This window comes from Solenopsis invicta, chromosome 8 (assembly GCF_016802725.1).
Source record: "Solenopsis invicta isolate M01_SB chromosome 8, UNIL_Sinv_3.0, whole genome shotgun sequence".
Lineage (NCBI taxonomy): Eukaryota > Metazoa > Arthropoda > Insecta > Hymenoptera > Formicidae > Solenopsis > Solenopsis invicta.
In genome coordinates, this window is record NC_052671.1 from 18557463 (window position 1) to 18580423 (window position 22961).

Below are 22961 nucleotides of genomic sequence, written 5' to 3' on the forward strand. Positions count from 1 at the left end.
TTCGCGGACGATATTGCGTTATATAGGTGTAGTTATAGTAGATTAGATAATAAGAATCGTATCGAAGCGGCTGTTCAGACAATTGGGAAAAATTTAAGTAAAATTAATTTAGAATTAGAACAAAAAAAAAACAAACCTTGTGGAATTTTCAAAATCAGGTTTTATCGATGAGAATTTGAACATCAAAATTAATGGAGTGGAGGTCAATAACCAAGGGTCAGCTAAATTTTTGGGTATCTGGTACGACAACAATTTAAAATTTGTTCAACAAATTAATAAATTTAGAGGGAAAATTAATAGAACAAATTCAATCCTCAAATACTTAAATAACGTTTCAAGAGGAGTGGAAATTAACATGGCACTTATGCTGTACAAGAGTATCGTTAGATCCACAGCGGATTACGGCAGTTTTATATACGCACCCCAAAATGAAGATGCAAAATTAAAAATAGAACGGGGTCAATTTTTGGGCGTAAGAATAGCCCTGGATTATAGGAATTCCACTCCAAATAATGTGATGATGGCAGAAGCTAAATTAACATACCTGTCTGACAGAGCTTTAATGTTAGCTAAAAATTTTTGTCTCAGAGTTTATAAATATGGTATAGATAGTATAAGAGTAAGTCTTAACAATCTAGTCGAATCCGAAAAATATATTAGATGTAGGAACCCCTTGAAAAAGATCAGTATTTTGAGCCAGGCTTGGATCTATGTTAGTAGTAATAACAATGTCATTGGAGAAAAAGAAAATGGTTACAAATTATGAAATATGGAGTATGAGATTCTTAATATCAAAATAGAGATTGACTATGTAATTGGTCAAGAATATAGGACCAAACCAAAAAACATTTAATTTGATGTCAATAATATTAACCCTGATAGCGCCTGTCTGTGTTGTTATTGTAATGTTGCCGAAAACAAAGGGCATTAGTTTTCAGCAAATTTAGAACAAGGTGTGTGCCTCATTTGCCTTTAGTTTGACATCATATGAATTCAGCACATTTTGCTGCCAATATGCTGCGTATTTGCTGTCAACGGTTTATCGCTATATATAAAGAGCAACATGAGAGCAAGTTGCCAACAACATGTGCTGAGTCATAAATTTCAGCAAAAATTCAACAACATGTCGAAAACGGTTAAATATATGTTTTGTACTTTTTTTCAAATATATAAAAAATAAATAAGTTAATTCTTCTTTCTGCTGAATTGTCACCACCCTGCCAAAAATGTGTGATAAAAACCGTTTAAAAAAAAGTAATCCGAATCGATCGAGATTTCTACACCAAAAATACGGTATTAAGACCGATTGAAAATAAGATCGGAATCCAGATAAATTTATTAAAACAAAATACATTAATGTAAACGTAATAAATGTTTAGTTTACAAAAAAGTATTTCTTGTATCCTTTTCGTTAAAAAGAATTAAATTTAAATTCAACATTTAATTTATGTACAAGATTAAATAACAATACAAATTGTTATTTACATATAAAAATATAAAATTTTATGTGGACCAATGTTCCACACACACGTCACGTTTGAAAAGAATGAGAGCGAGTATTTGTCTCGAGCTTACAACAAGCAAGTTCTACAAGCTTACGGAAGTATGAGCTGGGGTGTCCGCCGCGGTGGCACCTAGATATAACGCCTGTGGCCGCACTCGACTCACGAGAAAATCTCCCGCGGCGTGGCCGCCTAGCGGTGACGCCAGCACTCACTTGTTAAATACATTTCAATCCGATCTGATAGCCAAGTAAATAATTAATTTACTCCTGTTTATTTATTACATTACACACGCTCGCGCAAACACACAATCACATACGCACACGTGCGCACACACACACAAATCATTTTCGACATTTTATTTGGCTACAAGACAATTAATATATTTAATGTTTTTAACAAATACACGACAAAAGCACAGCATCATTATCTTTTTTTATTATCGTCACATTGCTCTTATGTTGTTGAAAATGTTTGATAAAGCAAAATGTTTTCCACGAATAGAAGTCATTTTGTTGGCAACAGAGTAAGCAACAGTTGCTCTCCGTTTGCTTTGAATCTGCTAACATAAAATGTCTCAAATCTGCTCTCATGTTGTTGAATATGTAAGACTATGCGTTACGTTTTCAGCAAATACACAGCAAGTAGTCGAAAATTCATGTTCAGCATTAAGTTGCCTGATTTTGCAAAACATGCATGGCTATCAGGGAAAGGATGTAACAACCTAGATAAAGAATTTATTAATAATACAAAAAAAATACAAATTGAATGATAGGACATTGTTTATGTACACCCAAGGACTTTGGTCACAATATATTCAGTAGCGACAGTGCGAGAAAAGTATAGGTCAAATTTTTTCTGCGCATGCGTTGGCTGTACAATCAAGAATATGGCGGACTGTCATAACAATATCACGTGATATCACATATGTAGTCAAACTGCACTAAACTGCGACGATATACCGGCAAATAAAATAAGAAGAAAAATTAGTAAAGCTGAGGAAAATTTTATATTATAATTATAATTTTATTATTATTATTTAAAATGAATGCAAGAGGAGGCTATTCTTGTGCTTTTGCTACATGCAAAAATATTTCTAGACGGACAGAAAATAAAATAAGTTTCTTTCGATTTCTTAAGGATATTGAAAGGTATGTTATGCGGCGCCTACAATGGGGTCGTAGAGTCGCAGGAGCGGTCGTAAAATCATATATTCTCTTCTTTGATTGGTCCGTCGCAACGATTGCGACTGAAATTACGACTGTACGACTTCATTGTAGACGCCGCATTAAAGTTAAAATTACGTAAAAATTTATCACAAGACATGTACACAATGATCAATATAGATTAATTAATCTTAAAAGTTTTTAAATAATTCTAATTATTTTAGTGCGCTGTATATTGATTGCATGTATAAAACTTAAATCCTTTAATAATATGTAGATATAATACATTAAACAATTTTTTAGAAGTAAGCTTTGGATAGAAGCTTGTGGACGTCAGGATCTCATAAAGAAAACATTTGAGGAACTACATAGAAATTATCGTATTTGTAGTTTACATTTTTCTCAAAAGATGTTCCTGAATGATTTGCGAAACAGGCTTCAACCAAATGCTATTCCTACAAAAGAACCATCATTCACAAACAATGGAAGCTATTTCAAGCGATGTAATACCCAATCAGCCTAATTGTCAAGAACCATTAGAAGCAGGTCAGTTATTTAAGACCGATGTGTTATCAACATCATTTTTTATTGCATACTTTCCATATGTTTTCCATGCCTGTCCAATTCTAATTATTTCTATGTATGAAAAGTTAATATTATGTTTAATAATATATCAATAAATAGGCCAATAAAACGAGCAAAACTTTTTAGGTGTTAGTATAAAATAATGTATAATTTCTGTTTAATTGGCCTACTTATTGATATTTTATAAAGCTTTATGGACCTGCATATATTTTTAAATTTATCTGCAGATGAAAGAGATGAATCTATTCTTTCGGAAAGTAAAGAAACACAAACAGATTTATCAAGAAATTCACCACGAAAAAAGTTATTAAGGAAAAGAAACGTAATGCTGCAAAAGAAAATAAAAAGGTTGCAAAGAAAAACAGATACAAAGAAGAAAATTAAGATTCAGGACTGTAGTACCATTGCACATTATTTAAATTTGACAGATCATTTTTTACCAGAACCTTTTGCTAAGTTTGTTAAAACACAAGCTCGTTTAAATCAGTATTTAAAAAAAGGTAGAAAATATACACAAGATTTTAAAGATTTTTGCTTGGGCATGTACTTTAATAGTGCAAAAGGCTATCAGCTATTAAGCAAAACATTTATTTTACCAACAAAACGAACCTTGCAACGTTTTATAACCAATTTTAAAATTTCACCGGGCTTGCATGACCTTTTATTTGATGTTTTAACCCAAAATAAGTACTTTTGCTGTTCCTACCGACAAATATTGTATTTTGTGCATGGATGAAGCATCGCTCAAAGCAAATTTGTTTTACAATATCAGTAAAGATGAAGTAATCGGATTTGAGGATACAGGAAATGGCAAGTCTTTCTCTCCTGCATGCAATGTTGCTCTATTAATGATTAGAGGCATGTACAAATCATGGAAACAACCTCTGGGCTATTATATTCTACATTTTCAGCTGATAAGCTTAAAAATGTGATTACTGAAGTAATTAGTAAATTGCAAGGAATTGGACTTAAAGTGATTGCATTTGTAACAGATATGGGTAACAACTTTATACAATTAGAAAAGTTGCTTAATGTTACAACAGATTCTCCATATTTTTTCATAAATAATGAACAAATTGCTTATTTTTTTGATCCTCCACACGTACAAAAAGCTGTTAGAAATAATTTCTACAATAATATAATATATGCACATTTAAATAAAATTTCTTGGGCTTACGTAGAATAATTGTACGCAATAGACGCTCAAAGAGAATTTCGATTAGCACCAAAACTCATTAATTCTCATATTCGACCTACTAATTTTGAGAAAATGAAAGTCAAATATGCCGTCCAAGTTTCAAGTGCATCTGTTGCTTCAGCTTTAAGAACACGCTAGGTCTTTTACCATCCGATGCTCTTGCTACAGCTGAATTCATTGAAAATATGGACAATTTATTTGATGTATTTAATTCTTCTAATGAAAACAGTAAAAAACAACATAAAGAAGCTTTTACTGGCACAGAGTCTGAACAAGCTTTTCTTTTATCATTAAAAACGTACTTATCTAATATAAAAATATATAATAAAGCAAATAAAGATCTTTCTAATAAAGTAAAAGCATTTGACAAGTGGATTCACAATATCAATAGCCTGTTACATTTATAGTCTTATTTACAAAAAAATGCTCCAGATATAAAATTCTTACTTATGCGGAGATTTAATCAAGATTCAGTAGAAAATTTATTTGGGAGAATAAGATCTTTAAACGGTAACGCTTTCAATCCGACGCCAATTCAATTTTATTTTACATTTAGAAAAGTTTTTACAATAAATTATTGTAATGTAACAAACGGGAATTGTGCAGAGGACTACGATGACATATTAACTGCATTGATAAATTATACTAAAGAAAATCCTGTTACGCAACACAAAATACAAGGAGATGATTCAATTTTACAAAATAATGATTATCGTACTATGGATCTGACAGAAGAAAATGCTTTTCTTTACATTTGTGGCTATCTTATGCGTAAATGTCTCGATAAACATTCTTGTGATATTTGCTTAACATATGCAAAACAATATATTGTTTAAATAGCACATCATATTATTGCTTCTTTCGAGCATATAATTCTATTGAAGACAATCTTTATGGCAATTTATTTATGCCAAATAAAGAGTTTATAGAATATGTTAAAAAGCTAGAATGCTGTTTCTTTAATAATATTAATGAGCTAATAATACAACATGAAATTATTCTAAACTTAATATTTATTTGCAATAGTATTGAATTTAATCATCCCTGTTCACAATTTCCATTCCAATATTTAATTAAATTATACTGTAGAGTCAGATTGTTACATCCAGCCTTAAGGAAAGGAAGGCAGGGAAGGATGCAACAAAAACTCTTTTATTCTCGTGACCGCACTAGTGGGATGTGCGGCACGAGCCGAACGCACTTTTGATGATTCCGAAATTATGCGTCAACGTGTAATGACACGCTTTAACGCCTTTTCAGAATCGTGCGATCGTTGGTCCTAATTTGAGTCAGAAAATTCAATCTCTATAACTCGGGATCGGACCGAGTGCAATCTTTTCGAGTCGGGAGGTTAGTGTGTGAGTACGAGATGGGTCGATGAAATAAAATTTTACATTGGAACTTCTTTTAAACTAAAATTTAACATATATTCTGATACTTGAATTTTACATACATAAAGGTTCAAAAAGAATTAGCAAATGAATACATTATCGGTTATTGTTATTTAATAGAAAAAAGAAAACAATATAACAAGGTAATCATTGTTAATTAAGACAGCAGTACGTAATCGGTTGGTTTAATTAAAATACAAAACGATTAGGTAATGATTATTCAGAAGTTTAAAATTTATATACATTGTTTAATATCGATACATAATTATAAAAGTGAACAAAACAAGAAATTAATTAAAGGTTATTGAAGAAATTAGTATTATGCATTATCGCTAGGAGTTATAGTATAAAATAAAATAAAAAAAAACTTAATTTTATTACATTTGTGTAGGAGAAGATGGAATTGTAAGTTTCGTTAATTTACTATTTAGGAGTGGTAATAATTATAAAATAACGTGGATTCGGTGGGAGGTGGATCTTCAGGATCGTGTTGGGAAAAGAGAATTACTTCTTCTAGGAATTCCACGCTGGACGTGGAATTCACTGGTGAGGGAGGAGGGGGAATTTCCTCTATGAGTTCCACGCTAGGCGCAGGACTCAAGGGGGAAGAAGGATTAGAGAGATCCTCTGGGACAGGCGAATACGAGGGGGAGGGAAAATCAACGGGGTCTTCGGGGATAGGCGAGTACGGAGGGGTATCTGGAGCGATCCTATATGTAAGGAGAGAGGAGATAGAAGGAGCAGGGGACGGAGAAGATGGGGAAGGGGAAGGTGGGTCGCGTTTCTCTGGGATAAGCGGAGGTATCTCCAAAGATGGCGCCCATCCAGGAGCCGGTTCCTGGCGCAAATTCTCCCGTTCCCTTATCCTTAGGATTGCCCAGAGGCACTCGAGGATAACGATTTGCCTCCTGAAGTATTCCCGGAGACGATTCGGACGATGGCGATGGGGTCGCGATTTTCGTGGGATGTGAATTTTGCCCACTAACCGATAATTAATCAGTGAATTAGGAGAATCCGGTGACTGAATAAAAACTAACTTACTCTCTGATTGATAAATATGTCAGGTCCCTCTGTCTTCGAAGGCTTTGTGGTTGAAGTCGGTTCTGGGAAGACCTCGGAAGCTCGGTGGTTGTTTAATTGAGGCACAGATTCTAAGTTTAAAATGATTTTAACGCGCACAGCTTCGACACTTGCAACGCGTGGATGTGAGTGCGAAGTTGAATGTGCGGATGTGAGTGCGGAGTTGAACTTTGAATTTTTTGAATGTCCGAGCCGTTCGAAGCTGCGTATTTTATAGGGCTTAGGAAAAGGGCGTGAGATTAGTTTAGTGGGTGAGGTGAGGATTTGATTGGGTAAAGCCTTTTGAGCTTTTTCCCTTTCCTTGGAGATTCCTTGTTGTCGAAATTTTGAGCTTATTCGTTGGGTAGTTCACCAACGCTCACTACCAATCTTCTCGGATGATCTCTCGTTGGCTAATTTTCCATCTTCTCCCGATTTTTCTTAACTCTAAGAGGGGCGAGCAGTTGCATCACCCAATCGCTTAAGGGATTCGTTATCTTACGGTTTCTCTTCTTGGAACGTTCGGTCTCGATTTTTTATATCGCCGCGTCCGTTTATTTGGGACTCGCTTTCCATATGAATCATCTTTCCGTTCGTGATGAAACATAGGTTCGAACAAACAAAGCCGGGTTGTAAATTTTGATTTTATAGTTTTATAGTTTCCATCCGGCGTCGCGACTCAATCTTATCTCTGATTGTTGCCAGACTTTAATAACGTTTAAATTTTTTCTCTTTCGAGTCCAGGCTTTGTTCGTCCATATGAATTATTAAATAAGCATCGTTGCTTGTAATTTTGTCGTCGCACGATTTCTCCCTTTTTTGCTTCTATTTATTGCTGCGGATGTAATATGTGGCCATTATATATATATATATATATATATATATATATATATATATATATATATATATATATATATATATTCCGAGAACAATGTTTGATTTCTTTTTTCTTATAACAGCCGGGTGATAGTGTTATTTGTAAAAGAGAAATCGTGGAGTTCCGGGTATAAGTATTATAAATTTTACAGACAATCCCTTAGCATAATTTATATAATGGATGCGAAAAGGGAAATCGTGAAATCCTCTGGATGTAACAGATTATTTTATACTTTAAAATTTATTAACAGAAATTTTAAATCTCAATCTGGTCACAAAAAAATTATAATTTTAAACCACAATTAAAGACGTTTTCATTTTCTATTTTATTTATTCGCTGTTTTATTTTATTTACTTGTTTGGTTTTAATATTTTTATTGTAATAAATAAAAATATCTAATTTTGTGATTATGTTTTTTAAAATTATCTGTAACATTGTTTTAATATTTTTATTAATTTTATATCATATATTTTGAATAAACTTTTTTACATATAATATTAATATTTTGTTCATTTCAATTGTTGCAACATCTCTAATAACCTATAATACCTATTGCATTTTTATATATTCATAATCTTACTACAATTTCTATTGTACTTTACTTCTTATTTTTTCATTTATTCTGCTTTCAAATTTTTATTCATTAATTTATTTATTTTTGGGTTTTAACTGATATATGTCAACTGCTAACCCCATTTGCAACATCCTACACTTTCGTGCAATGAGAACTAAATGTTTATTATCAACAATTATTAATTATGATTAATTTATTTAATATTTTTTTAGAATAACACCAAATATCTTGGAATCTTTCAAGATACGTAGAATCTTTCAAGATACGTATCATCTATTGCGATGAAAATGCTGCTACATACTGCAAGAGTCAATTTGTAAATAATTTCATACAAAAAAATGTGAAAAATGTAATATTGGATTTTTTATTACTTTGTAAGCGGGAATTAGTTAGACTTTAGGGTATTAATAATAATTAAATAAATTTTTATTGTTATTTTATTATTTTCCCTATTCTTATTCTAATACCAGATAGCATAAATTTGTATACACATCTAAAATTGGGATATAAAACATCTTACAGACTACTTAAGTTATGATGTTTTAAAGATGCCTTATATTTCGATTTTAAACTTGTATTGTCTGAGATTTCCATTAAATTGTTAACTTACAATTATCACACTTTGCATACTGTGTTATAATGTTATTAATTTATTCCAGAAATACATTGTCATTAAAAAAATAAATCTATTTTAGTATATACAGTTGTATATTGAAAATCATATATAGGATTTATCTGAATTGTAAAAGTAGTTTGCAAAATGTTGTAACGTCTCTTGTTGTCGTTTAAATTTAGCCCTCCTGTACAATCCTCAAAATGGCTGACAGTCACGTGATCGAGGACCATTGACATCAAAGAAACCGACAGCTACTGTCGCTACTGTATATGGCTGCGTTCAGATTCTCCACCATAGAACTTATAGTAATGGAAGGAGAATACGGCCGACGAGCTGTGAGCAAGATCTAAAGGACAGAACTATATTTCTGTCCTTCTCAGGGACTTTTCTTCTCTCTGCGCATGATCACGCTTCACCAATCAAAATTTGTAGATATCGGAGGATTGTTTCAGATTGTTTATATCTATCACTTTTAACGGGAAGATATTTTCTGTACGTAGAGTGAGATTTTATTTTTATATAAAATGGTTAAATATTGTAATGATGAGGAAAATTGAGCTTGAGAGCCACGCAAGATGTCAGGTGCGAATAAATAAATAACAGCATAAATCCAATGATAAACGTTTCGACCTTTAATGTCGGTCATCTTCAGTATAAAAGTCTATGAGAACAAAATAATCGCAATAATTATAATAATGTTACAAATTTTTTTCCCGAAACAAACGAAAAAAAAGAAGACACAATTAAATCTAGTTACCAAAAAATTAGAAATTGTGATGAGCCGCGATGTACATCCTCTATCCTCGTAACATAATAAACAACCTCAAGGAGCATGTGCCGAGACAAGAGCTTCGAAAAATCAACATGACTTGATTTGCTGATTAAAATAAAGAATAATATTAAGGAATGAATATTAAACTTGTAACAAACAACAATACGAATTTAGTAATTAAAAATAATTAACAGGAGATTAAAATTAAGAAATAAATAATAAAATAAATATTGTAATTAAATAATTAAGTAAATGTGGAAAAAAAGTAGAAAACTGTACAAGTCAAGAGATGTAAAATAGTAAATAAGAAATAATACTCGAAACAAAGAATTGTATACTAAATACCTCTAGGCACCAAAACTCGTGTCACAGTAATATGAGGAAAGATGTTACATCTTGGAAGGAATAGATACAAATAATAAGAACCGAACGAGTGGGATGGCCTCGGCGACCGCACGAAAAGAGTACAAAGAGGAGGGATGATAAAGCTAAGAAGGGGGAATACGTTCGAGAATAGGAAGATACGCATCCGAGAGGAGTTCGGTATCACTTTGTTTGTTGAGTCCATGCGATTGATTTTTGATGTGTAACATCTCGGATATAGATCTTTTTACGTAAGAAGGCTCTTTGTCTAAAATTTCGACGTTCTCCCAATCAAAATCGTGGTTTTCAGAAATACGATGTGACGAAATAACCGAAGGAGAACTGGCCTTTCTAATATCCGCTTTATGTTCGTTTACTCTTGTTTTTAGCTGACGCTTAGTCTGTCCCACGTAAGAAGAATCGCAGTCTTTACAATTGATTTTATAGACCACGTCATTACAAGAAAGACGCTCTATGTGGTCTTTACCGGTGGTTATAAATTTATTCAATTTAGAAGGGATCGTGAACGCCACACTGCAATCAAACTGACATGAGAAAGACGAGAATTTCTCTGATACCGACTCAATGTAAGGGATCGTAAAAAATCTTCTCACATGTTTATCCATAACACAACTGTCATCTCTATAAAAAAGGTGTTTGAGTCTACAATGAATCATGGCAAAAATAAAATTTAATGGATAATTATTTTCTAATAAGATATTGATTAAAATTATGAAGTTCTTACGATGAAATTGCGGATGTGATAAAGAAATTAATTTGTCAACCATACCGAAGATGACACCCTTTTTGTGACACAAGGGATGATGTGAGAAGAAATTCAAGTATCTTCCCGAGAACGTTGGTTTGCGATACTGATCGAAAATAATTCTATCATTCACCCTCAATAGCATGACATCAAGAAAACTGATTTTTCCCTCGCTCTCTCTCTCCATAGTAAATTGTAAGCGTTCATGCATAGAATTGAACGTGTCAAGAATGTCCGGTAACAAGCTTACAGGAGCTGCTAATAATATGTCATCTACATATCTATAGTAAAATGGCAGATGAAAGGAGGGAGATTTAATCGCCTTGCACTCCAAATCCTGCAAGACTAAATCCGCCAAGATAGGAGACAACGGGGAACCCATCGGCAAACCGAAGATCTGTTTGTAGCACACATTATTAAATTTGAAAAATGTAGAATCTATTATTAAATTAAGAGCTTTGAGAAATTCAACGAGCGGAATAGTAGTATTTTTAGAAATCAAATCCCATCTGGACGTGACGCTTTCCACCGCTAAGTCTTTTGGAACATTGGTGAAAAGTGACACGACGTCCAAAGACAATAAGACGTGATCTGATCTCAAGGAAAGGCCATTTAGTTTATTAACTAAATGGACACTGTTTTTTATGAAACTATCCGCTTCTGGTAAACTGTTATAAATTATTTCATGTAAATGATAAGCTAATGAGTATAGTGGACTGTTTATAGAAGAAATTATGATTCTTAATGGAATATTAGGTTTATGGATCTTCGGCAGACCATAGGCTCTCGGTAAGATGCCGTCCGTTGTTAACATACTCCTATATAAATGTTGTTCGATGAAACCTTTCTCCTTCCAATTAGAGAGGAGGGAGCGCGCTTCTTTTGTTAATATAACAATCGGATCTTTGGATAATTTGACGTAAGTAGAATCGTCTGAGAGCATGCCTTCCATCCTCAAGATGTAGTCATTTCTGTCAAGGGCAACAGTTATGTTACCCTTGTCTGCCCTGGTAAACAAAATGTTAGGATGCTCCCTAACAAATCTACTCGTGGTTCGTAACCAGTCTTTAATTAGCTGGTCATTAATATTTCGCGAACGGTCTCTGCGGAACAGGCCCTCCAGGATCGATACAGATCGGTTTCTAATTGCGTCATGTATATTTTTCCTGTATTTAGAGATGTTGTGTTCAATGTGTTTGATAAATTCTAACAACATCTTACCCCTGTTTATATTCAACAACGGTAAACCAAAACGATCACCTAGTTGTAAAAGGTATCGGACATCATTCGGGATATCAATACCGCTTAGATTGGTGAACCAATTGTTATGTAAAGTGTCCAGAGGAGTCTCAGGACTAAATTCTAAGGGAGAAACATGGATGTTATGCAATGTCTCGTTAACACTAGGCGTAAGCTGTTGGAACGAAAAAGTTGTTTTTTCGTTAGATACATTAGGAGTCTTGGCAACATAATTAATGTGTTCTATTTTGTTAATAGAAAATTGACGCTTTTTTTGTCTCAACCAATCAATCTTTTTTTCGATCCTAGAAGTCTCCCTGTGCCACAACCAACCATTCCTTTTTTCTTGAAAGGTGAAAAAATCACTCTCGATCAGTGGAGGGAGGACATTCGATACGCTCCTCGAGGTCTTATAAAATTGGTGTCTTAAGAAATGTAAATGTTTGTACGCATCTCTTAGTTCTAATCTTAATACAATGTTGATAAAGTTATTACTGATTCTGTCAAGACTGTTAAACGAGGTCTTATGGAACAATGAAATATTTGCCTGTCTTCTATAGATGTTCAAATGTGTCGGAGTTAGATCATATTTCAAGCACGCTTTGATAAACCGGATTCGCATATATAAATATGTCAAAGATCGGCTGAGTTTGATAAACTTATTTAAAAGGAAACATGTGTGGTTTCCGAAACAATTTCTAATAAAAGTAAAAAATTTAGGCGGAGATACAGAGAATTGAGGACCCATGGTAACGCTCGGGTTAATTAAAACAATTAGTCAAAGATTAAGGCTCACTTAAATAAATTAATGATGAGGAAAATTGAGCTTGAGAGCCACGCAAGATGTCAGGTGCGAATAAATAAATAATTATCATTTACATGAAATAATTTATAACAGTTTACCAGAAGCGGATAGTTTCATAAAAAACAGTGTCCATTTAGTTAATAAACTAAATGGCCTTTCCTTGAGATCAGATCACGTCTTATTGTCTTTGGACGTCGTGTCACTTTTCACCAATGTTCCAAAAGACTTAGCGGTGGAAAGCGTCACGTCCAGATGGGATTTGATTTCTAAAAATACTACTATTCCGCTCGTTGAATTTCTCAAAGCTCTTAATTTAATAATAGATTCTACATTTTTCAAATTTAATAATGTGTGCTACAAACAGATCTTCGGTTTGCCGATGGGTTCCCCGTTGTCTCCTATCTTGGCGGATTTAGTCTTGCAGGATTTGGAGTGCAAGGCGATTAAATCTCCCTCCTTTCATCTGCCATTTTACTATAGATATGTAGATGACATATTATTAGCAGCTCCTGTAAGCTTGTTACCGGACATTCTTGACACGTTCAATTCTATGCATGAACGCTTACAATTTACTATGGAGAGAGAGAGCGAGGGAAAAATCAGTTTTCTTGATGTCATGCTATTGAGGGTGAATGATAGAATTATTTTCGATCAGTATCGCAAACCAACGTTCTCGGGAAGATACTTGAATTTCTTCTCACATCATCCCTTGTGTCACAAAAAGGGTGTCATCTTCGGTATGGTTGACAAATTAATTTCTTTATCACATCCGCAATTTCATCGTAAGAACTTCATAATTTTAATCAATATCTTATTAGAAAATAATTATCCATTAAATTTTATTTTTGCCATGATTCATTGTAGACTCAAACACCTTTTTTATAGAGATGACAGTTGTGTTATGGATAAACATGTGAGAAGATTTTTTACGATCCCTTACATTGAGTCGGTATCAGAGAAATTCTCGTCTTTCTCATGTCAGTTTGATTGCAGTGTGGCGTTCACGATCCCTTCTAAATTGAATAAATTTATAACCACCGGTAAAGACCACATAGAGCGTCTTTCTTGTAATGACGTGGTCTATAAAATCAATTGTAAAGACTGCGATTCTTCTTACGTGGGACAGACTAAGCGTCAGCTAAAAACAAGAGTAAACGAACATAAAGCGGATATTAGAAAGGCCAGTTCTCCTTCGGTTATTTCGTCACATCGTATTTCTGAAAACCACGATTTTGATTGGGAGAACGTCGAAATTTTAGACAAAGAGCCTTCTTACGTAAAAAGATCTATATCCGAGATGTTACACATCAAAAATCAATCGCATGGACTCAACAAACAAAGTGATACCGAACTCCTCTCGGATGCGTATCTTCCTATTCTCGAACGTATTCCCCCTTCTTAGGTTTATCATCCCTCCTCTTTGTACTCTTTTCGTGCGGTCCGCCGAGGCCATCCCACTCGTTCGGTTCTTATTATTTGTATCTATTCCTTCCAAGATGTAACATCTTTCCTCATATTACTGTGACACGAGTTTTGGTGCCTAGAGGTATTTAGTATACAATTCTTTGTTTCGAGTATTATTTCTTATTTACTATTTTACATCTCTTGACTTGTACAGTTTTCTACTTTTTTTCCACATTTACTTAATTATTTAATTACAATATTTATTTTATTATTTATTTCTTAATTTTAATCTCCTGTTAATTATTTTTAATTACTAAATTCGTATTGTTGTTTGTTACAAGTTTAATATTCATTCCTTAATATTATTCTTTATTTTAATCAGCAAATCAAGTCATGTTGATTTTTCGAAGCTCTTGTCTCGGCACATGCTCCTTGAGGTTGTTTATTATGTTACGAGGATAGAGGATGTACATCGCGGCTCATCACAATTTCTAATTTTTTGGTAACTAGATTTAATTGTGTCTTCTTTTTTTTCGTTTGTTTCGGGAAAAAAATTTGTAACATTATTATAATTATTGCGATTATTTTGTTCTCATAGACTTTTATACTGAAGATGACCGACATTAAAGGTCGAAACGTTTATCATTGGATTTATGCTGTTATTTATTTATTCGCACCTGACATCTTGCGTGGCTCTCAAGCTCAATTTTCCTCATCATTAATTTATTTAAGTGAGCCTTAATCTTTGACTAATTGTGTTAAATATTGTGTTTTGTGTGATAATCGGGATAAAACAGCATCTTATCACAAGTAAGTAAATGTATTACAGCTTCTAATATTAATATGTACATAATAGTATATATACAGGGTGTTTCAGACCACCCGTACACCCCTTTTCTCTTCGCAGGATTAGGACCAATCAAAAATATGTTCAGACGAAAGTTGTAGGGTTTCAAAAGATCTATTCAATGATCTTATCAGTTTGACCTTGGATGGCGTCGCCAAGGTCAGATCGAAATCACATTAAGTTTTTTAAATGGAATACCCTATTTTTGATTCCAGAATCTAATAGCTGGTGTCAAGACCTTTCCAAAACACTATAAGAATGTTTATTTTCGTTGACTACTTTCCGAGTTGTGCGGCTTGAAAGTTACACTACCGCCAGCATCAGCATTACTCAAGATGTACCATGTGGTGGTTACTTAGTCGGATTTAATCTTGTGTGTGGGTGTGTGCATACGTGCATGCGTATGTGTATGGGGGAGGAAAAGGGGAGTCAAAGTTTTATGTACTCTGCTTTTGTTTATTAACTGGATTGATTATGTTTGATGATCAATCATGTCCAGATTGACTGTATGCATTTTCCCGTGCTTAGCATTATCCAGAATGAACGACGTGGACGTGACGAGAATTTCATCCCATTGGGGTGCTTGATTCACGTGAGTCCCCTTGCCTCTCACGTTTGGGGTGCTTGATTCACGTGAGTCCCCTTGCCTCTCACGTTTGTGGTGCTTGATTCACGTGAGTCCCCTTGCCTCTCACGTTTGGGGTGCTTGATTCACGTGAGTCCCCTTGCCTCTCACGTTTGGGGTGCTTGATTCACGTGAGTCCCCTTGCCTCTCACGTTTGGGGTGCTTGATTCACGTGAGTCCCCTTGCCTCTCACGTTTGGGGTGCTTGATTCACATGAGTCCCCTTGCCTCTCACGTTTGGGGTGCTTGATTCACGTGAGTCCCCTTGCCTCTCACGTTTGGGGTGCTTGATTCACGTGAGTCCCCTTGCCTCTCACGTTTGGGGTGCTTGATTCACGTGAGTCCCCTTGCCTCTTACGTTTGGGGTGCTTGATTCACGTGAGTCCCCTTGCCTCTCACGTTTGGGGTGCTTGATTCACGTGAGTCCCCTTGCCTCTCACGTTCGGGAATGAATGAGTGTATGTTTTGTTAAGCGACTAAATGTTCAAAGTGAGCACCATTCTCTGCGATGCAAGCATCAACTCTATTTTGAAAATCATTGGTTGCTCGAAGAATTTCCTCGGCACGTAAGGATCGAATTGCTTCACTTATTCTACGAATCATATTATCCCTCGTAGTCGGACGTTCATGATAGACCAAGTTTTTTATCCTTCCCCAAAAATAATAATCAAGAACGATGAGATCTGGTGATCAGGGTGGATAATTGATTGGACCGTATTTGCCTATCCACTTGTCGGGGAACATAGTATTTAATGCCGCACGAGCAACTCTCGATGTATGAGACGGACATGCATCTTGTTGGAACCACATGTTCAGGCGCAATTGCAGAGGAATATTTTCTAGTAAGACAGGAAGATCTGTCATTATCAAGGCGGAATATCTATCACCGTTTAGATTTTCGTTAAAGAAAACAGGACCTATGATTTGACTTCCAATAATTCCACACCAAACATTGACTTTCCAAATGGTTTGATGATCTACTTCTCTCAACCAGTGAGGATTATTTTGTGCCCAATAACGAGAGTTCCAAGTATTAACAGATCCATCACTTTTAAGTGTACATTCGTCAGAAAATAAAATTTTCAAGTGGAAATCAAGTGGTTGCTGTCTTATAAAGTTGCAAAATACAAGTCTCTGTCTAACATCGTTATAATTCAACGCTTGATGAACAGATATTCTGTAAGGGTGAAATTTGTTATTTTTTAGAATGCGCCAAACACTGATTTTACTAACACCAGAATCTTGTTCTCGTCGTCTTAAAGAATCATAAGGGTTCAATTCTGTCGATGCAAGAATTTCCACTGTTCTTTCATCCATAATCGGACGACGAATTTGTGTACCTTTGTTATGTTGAGGCTGAACGACACCTTTAATTTTGATTCGTTTAGCCAAACGTGAAAAAACATTTCGCGAGTGAGGAGTCCGATCAGGATAACGTTCCCGCCACAATCTTTCCGCTGCAATGAATGTATCTCGACACTCACCTAAAATTAGCAGCATATCATATGCTTCTTCATTGGAATAGGACATGGCTAAATAAACCTAGACTAATAAAGAGGGTCGGATTTTTGTTGCGCGATTGATACTGATATGACGGTTATTGAAGACGTAGGTGACAAGTTTGAGAGAGTTATTGTCACTCGTGTTGAGTTGAGTCACAATAGCGTTGTGGTGAATACATCTCTACTACATCCTATGCAAATAACAATATGTATAAAATCACGAGTTAGACATCGTTACGCAGAAAGCCGCGCTCGTTATTGCTCGTGTGCTACCGTTAAAGTAATAATGTAATTACATAATATTATGACATACATATGTATGTGACTATCTACGGTTGCGACAGCTAACTTTCACGATTTTTCATGATCTGTTTTTGTTGGCCCGGCTCGCGTGTTTACTTTCTTTGTGTCGGCTGCACGGCTTTCTGCGTAACGCGTGATTTTATATTGTTATTTACATGGTGTTGGCGGTAGTGTAACTTTCAAGCCGCACAACTCGGAAAATAGTCAACGAAAATAAACTTTCTTGTAGTGTTTTGGAAAGGTCTTGACACCAGCTATTAGATTCTGGAATCAAAAATAGGGTGTTTCATTTAAAAAACTTAATGTGATTTCGATCTGACCTTGGCGACGCCATCCAAGGTCAAACTGATAAGATCATTGAATAGATCTTTTGAAACCCTACAACTTTCGTCTGAACATATTTTTGATTGGTCCTAATCCTGCGAAGAGAAAAGGGGTGTACGGGTGGTCTGAAACACCCTGTATATGTTCTACGTTTGCATGGTATTTTAGGTTAAGTAAATCATATTTTTATTCTTGCAGATTTCCACAAGATATACAAATAAAAACAAAATGGTTAAAATTTTGTAACTTGGATGAAGCTATTCTTAGAACTTCCACTTTTTTATGCTCCAATCACTTTACAAAAGAAGATTACCTTCTTACAGCAACAAATAAAATTTTAAAAAATAAAAGCATACCATCCGTTTATCATATTAAACGTAAAAAACGGTATGTATCTAAAGAGGAAAACTATAATATATATAAGACAGTTATTTGATTATATATATATAATTTTTAATTTTATATATATCCACATATTTCTATGTATCTAAATACAAAATAATTTTAGGAGTCTAGATGATAATGATAAAGACTGCAAGCATAATAAGGAAATTGCTAAACGTAAGAAAAGTGAATGCTTACTAAATATACATGAAGAGGAATCATGTTCAACTGTAATTCAGCATCCAGCAGATAACAATATCAGCGATGAACCAACTCATGAAAAGGAATCGTGTTCAACTATCATCCAGCATCCAGCAGATAACAATATCAGCGATGAACCAACTCATGAAAAGGAATCGTGTTCAACTATCATCCAGCATACAGCAGATAACAATATCAGCGATGAACCAACTCATGAAAAGGAATCGTGTTCAACTATCATCCAGCATACAGCAGATAACAATATCAGCGATGAACCAACTCATGAAAAGGAATCGTGTTCAACTATCATCCAGCATACAGCAGATAACAATATCAGCGATGAACCAACTCATGAAAAGGAATCGTGTTCAACTATCATCCAGCATCCAGCAGATAACAATATCGGCAATGAACCAACTCATGAAGAATAGTGTTCAACTATAATTCAGCATCCAGTTGATAACAATGTAAACAAAACTCCAGAAAATGAAAATTTAAAAAACTCCAGAGAAATTCATTATGGTGAGTTTTTGAAAATATTAGTCAACTTATCAAAGTATCATTTCACTGTTTATTCTTCAATGTGTATATTAAATACTTATTCATAATTATGAATGGGAATCTTAATTATATATATTTGCTAAATAAAAGCATCACTAATTATTATTATTGCTTATTAGGTACTGATGCAGTATTGCCGATAAATGTAACTCCTCCAAATTCTCCGCGTAAAGCACGATATATTGGTGATATTAGAACACCACATTTAGCCACCCCACGGAGAGCTAAAAGAGCATTAAATATAGCAAAGCTGGTAGTAAAAAAACAAAGGAGAAAAATTTTAACATTACAACAACAAACTACGAGACTGAAAAACCGTGTTAAAACTATGAAAGACTTGATAGATCATCTTAAGAAGAAGAATTTTATATCGGAGAATGCTGTGGATCATTTAATGGTATATCAAGAAGTTTCTATATAATAATTAAACGTAAAGCGATAGCATTTTCAGATAAAGCAGGCTCACTCGCTTTGAATTTTATTGCTTGTATGTTTAAACATAGCATCATGAATAATTATATATAATCAATTAACTGTATACTGTATATAATCAATCAACTATATATAATCTATATACAATCTGTGTATAATCTAACTATATATAATCTATCAACTATATATACAACTATATATAATCAATCATAGCATTAAAGATTATTTACGCCAAGAAATCTTTTGTATTTTTTTTAAACAAAAATATTTTAAAAGGTTAATCTGTTTTATAAGTTTTTTGACATGTTTGTAACTTTTATTACATCTTCCGAGGAAATGTTACTAAATAATTCAATTTTAATTTAGAGAGATATTCGATCGATAATGTAAATACAAATCAAAACAAGAAGGCCTTTCGTACGGTCGTAGCTGGATCTTAGTGCTTTTGTGTACTTGTATGATTTTATATACTTTATATTTACAATATCAAAAACATTCAATATCGAGATTCGTGTATATTTGACGGCAGAACATTTTTATTCAGTTTCAGAAGAGTTTGAAATTTTGTACATTTTTGTATTATAAAGCTCTCCAATTGAAGCAATTAATCAAAGCGGGTCAACTGCTTTATTCGAAAACGTTATGGTCCGAATTCATAGTCGATTTAGAAAATCGACCATGTATTCGGATTTATATCATTTTATGTTTATCATTTATATATAAATTTCTATCGGCTCCAACAGAAAGTTGTTTCAAAAAACCGCTCCAATAGGAGCTTGTTTTTTAAAATAAGCTCCTATTGGAGTGATTGGAAAACATTATTAAGGCCCGGTTGTTCCACCTTTTGGTAAATTTAATTGTTAGGTAAATCTTTGCGGATCGCAAGGGTTTACCTAACAGTTAACATTACTTGATACTTACCAAAAGGTGGAACAACCGGGCTAATTGGTATACAATCCGGTACATAATAATAAGATGGATCAAAAAAATTAGAAATAATAAGATCGATTTTCAATTGTACATGAGTATTATATAATAAGATCACGTATATTTTTTAAAATTATGGTGATTTTTTCAGATCCAATTACCTGATCCTATCCAAGAAATCATAAAACGCAGGAAATCCGTAAAACAAAAATATTCTCCCGAATTAAGAGCATTCGCACTTACATTAAACTTTTATTCTGCGAAAGCCTACAATTACGTACGGAAAAGTTTTTGTAACCTTCTACCTGAACCCTCTACCATTCGAAAGTGGTATTCAGTATTGAATGGACGCCCTGGATTCACCGCTGAAGCATTTGAAGCTCTAAAGTGTCAGGTTAAAAAAAATGACAATCCGGTTCTATGCAATCTCGTAATAGATGAAGTAGCCATTCGACAACAAGTAACTTATGATGGAAAAAGATACTACGGACTTGTTGATTTTGGGATTGATCATAATAATGCTTTCGATATAGATTATTCGTGTAAAGCAACAAATGCCTTAGTGTTCATGCTTGTCGCAATTAATGGCCACTGGAAAATTCCTGTAGGATATTTTCTATTGAACTCATTAAATGGAGTTGAGAGAGCAAGTTTATTAGAAAAATGCCTAGAGTTAATAGAAATGACAGGAGTAGAAGTGCATTCCCTTACTTTCGATGGAGCTAGCGTAAACATAAATATGTGTAAATGTTTAGGGGCAAATTTTGAATTAGGGACTGCTTTTAAGCCATATTTTATTAATCCCAAAACGAAAAAAAAAGTTTTCTGTTTCTTTGACCCATGTCATATGTTGAAACTAGTGCGAAACACTTTGGGCGATCACAAAATAATAAAACATAAAGATGCAAATATCTATTGGCAGGATATTGTGCTTTTACAAAAAATGGAGGAAGAAGAAGGGTTACGTGCTGGCACAAAATTGACCAAGAAACATATTTTATATGTAAATAACAGAATGAATGTCAAAATAGCTGCTCAAACTCTGAGTGAAAGTGTTTGTTCTGCTCTCAAGTTTATACACGAAAGCAAGCAATATAAGCAATTTTATTCTCCCGAAAAAACGGCCGAATTTTGCTCGGTATTTAATAATGCATTTGATATTTTAAATGTACGTAGTCAATTTTCAAAGAGGTCGTAAAATACCTCTAACAGATGAAAGCTATGACAGCTTAAAAAGTCAGGCTGATAAAATTATAGAATACATTAGCGATTTAAAAACTGTAAAAAATCAATCAATTTTAGAATGTACTAGAAAAACTGGCTTTTTAGGGTTTGTTATTTGTTTACAAAATATGTTTGAATTATGGAATGTTTTAAAACAATTAAAATTAAAGTATTTATTGACATTTAAACTAATCCAAGATCATTTAGAAACTTTTTTTAGTGCCCTGAGAAGTCGGGGAGGATTTAACAACAATCCTAACGCTCAACAGTTTGAAGCAGCATACAAAAGATTGATGATTAGGCATGAAATTAATGCGTCGGAAAGGGGTAATTGCCTAATTAATGATATTCATATATTACATGTACCTTCAACAAGCAAAAAATACTCCGATCCTATATACGACAAATCGCATGATTTTGGAACAGTTGCCGATATACAATTTGATCACGATTATTTAGATTCGTTGTGGTCTCTCAATCCGTACGTGGAAGATGTTGTAAAATATATTAGTGGATTTGTCGTAAAAAAATTGACTCGTGATAAAAAAATGTGTAAGACGTGTGCCTCTTTCTTAATATCCATGAATAATACCTCACACTTAATCACATTAAAAAATAGAGGAAAATTGAGTATTCCTTCGGAAGACGTAGTAAGAATTACAAACCACTGCGAAAAAATTATAAGACAAAATAGTCATTTAATTTTTGTTAAAAAAAATATAAAAGATATCTTGGCGTTAAAAATTTTTAACGCTGTGAGTAATTACAGTTTTACGCAAGATGCTATGTTTGAGCATGTAAGAAGCCAAGATATCTTTGACAATCATAAAGTACAGCTAATAAAATGCATTATCGAAATTTATATTAAAATACGTTTGTATCACGAAGCGAAATTTTCAGGTGACGCTGAAAAGAAACAATATATACGCCACAAATATTCAAAACTTATACATTTCTACCATCAATAAATTATATATAAAGTATTTTTCTAGAAATTTTTAATTATTATTATTATTATTTTATTTTATAACGTAGAATTAGAGAGAACTTAGTAACACATGGCGCCTCATTTAGCACATGCGCAGAGAGAAGAAAAGTCCCTGAGCAGGATAGAAATATATCTTCTGTCTCTCAGATGATGCTCACACTCTCCACCTATTGCCAGAGTAGGCTATTCCCCTTCCATTAGTATAAGTTCTATGTTCTCCACCCGGTGAGTGATCTCTGGGTGACTGGGTAAATCTTTGACTATATAAATATGGACTGCTAGTACCCCTCCACTTTCCTATGTTTTCGTGTAAGAAAGATCTGCAAC

The 22961-nt window shown here is 33.9% G+C and overlaps 1 protein-coding gene across 1 annotated transcript; it reads left to right on the top strand.

The window, feature by feature from the left end:
* Positions 1–12854: 12854 nt before the first annotated feature.
* Positions 12855–20321, top strand: LOC120358559 (THAP domain-containing protein 5-like). The gene is made up of 4 exons (XM_039453137.1): positions 12855–12868; positions 18116–18304; positions 18426–19024; positions 19183–20321. The coding sequence occupies exons 1-3, from the start codon at positions 12855–12857 to the stop codon at positions 18931–18933; spliced, it is 711 nt and encodes a 236-aa protein (XP_039309071.1). The 3' UTR covers positions 18934–19024; positions 19183–20321.
* The last annotated feature ends 2640 nt before the right edge of the window (positions 20322–22961 follow it).

What these genes read in the sequence shown, in the direction of transcription:
- LOC120358559 (XM_039453137.1), top strand. An exon ending in CATATTAAACGTAAAAAACG is followed by an intron (nt 18,305 to 18,425) that starts GTATGTATCTAA and finishes AAATAATTTTAG; the next exon opens with GAGTCTAGATGATAATGATA.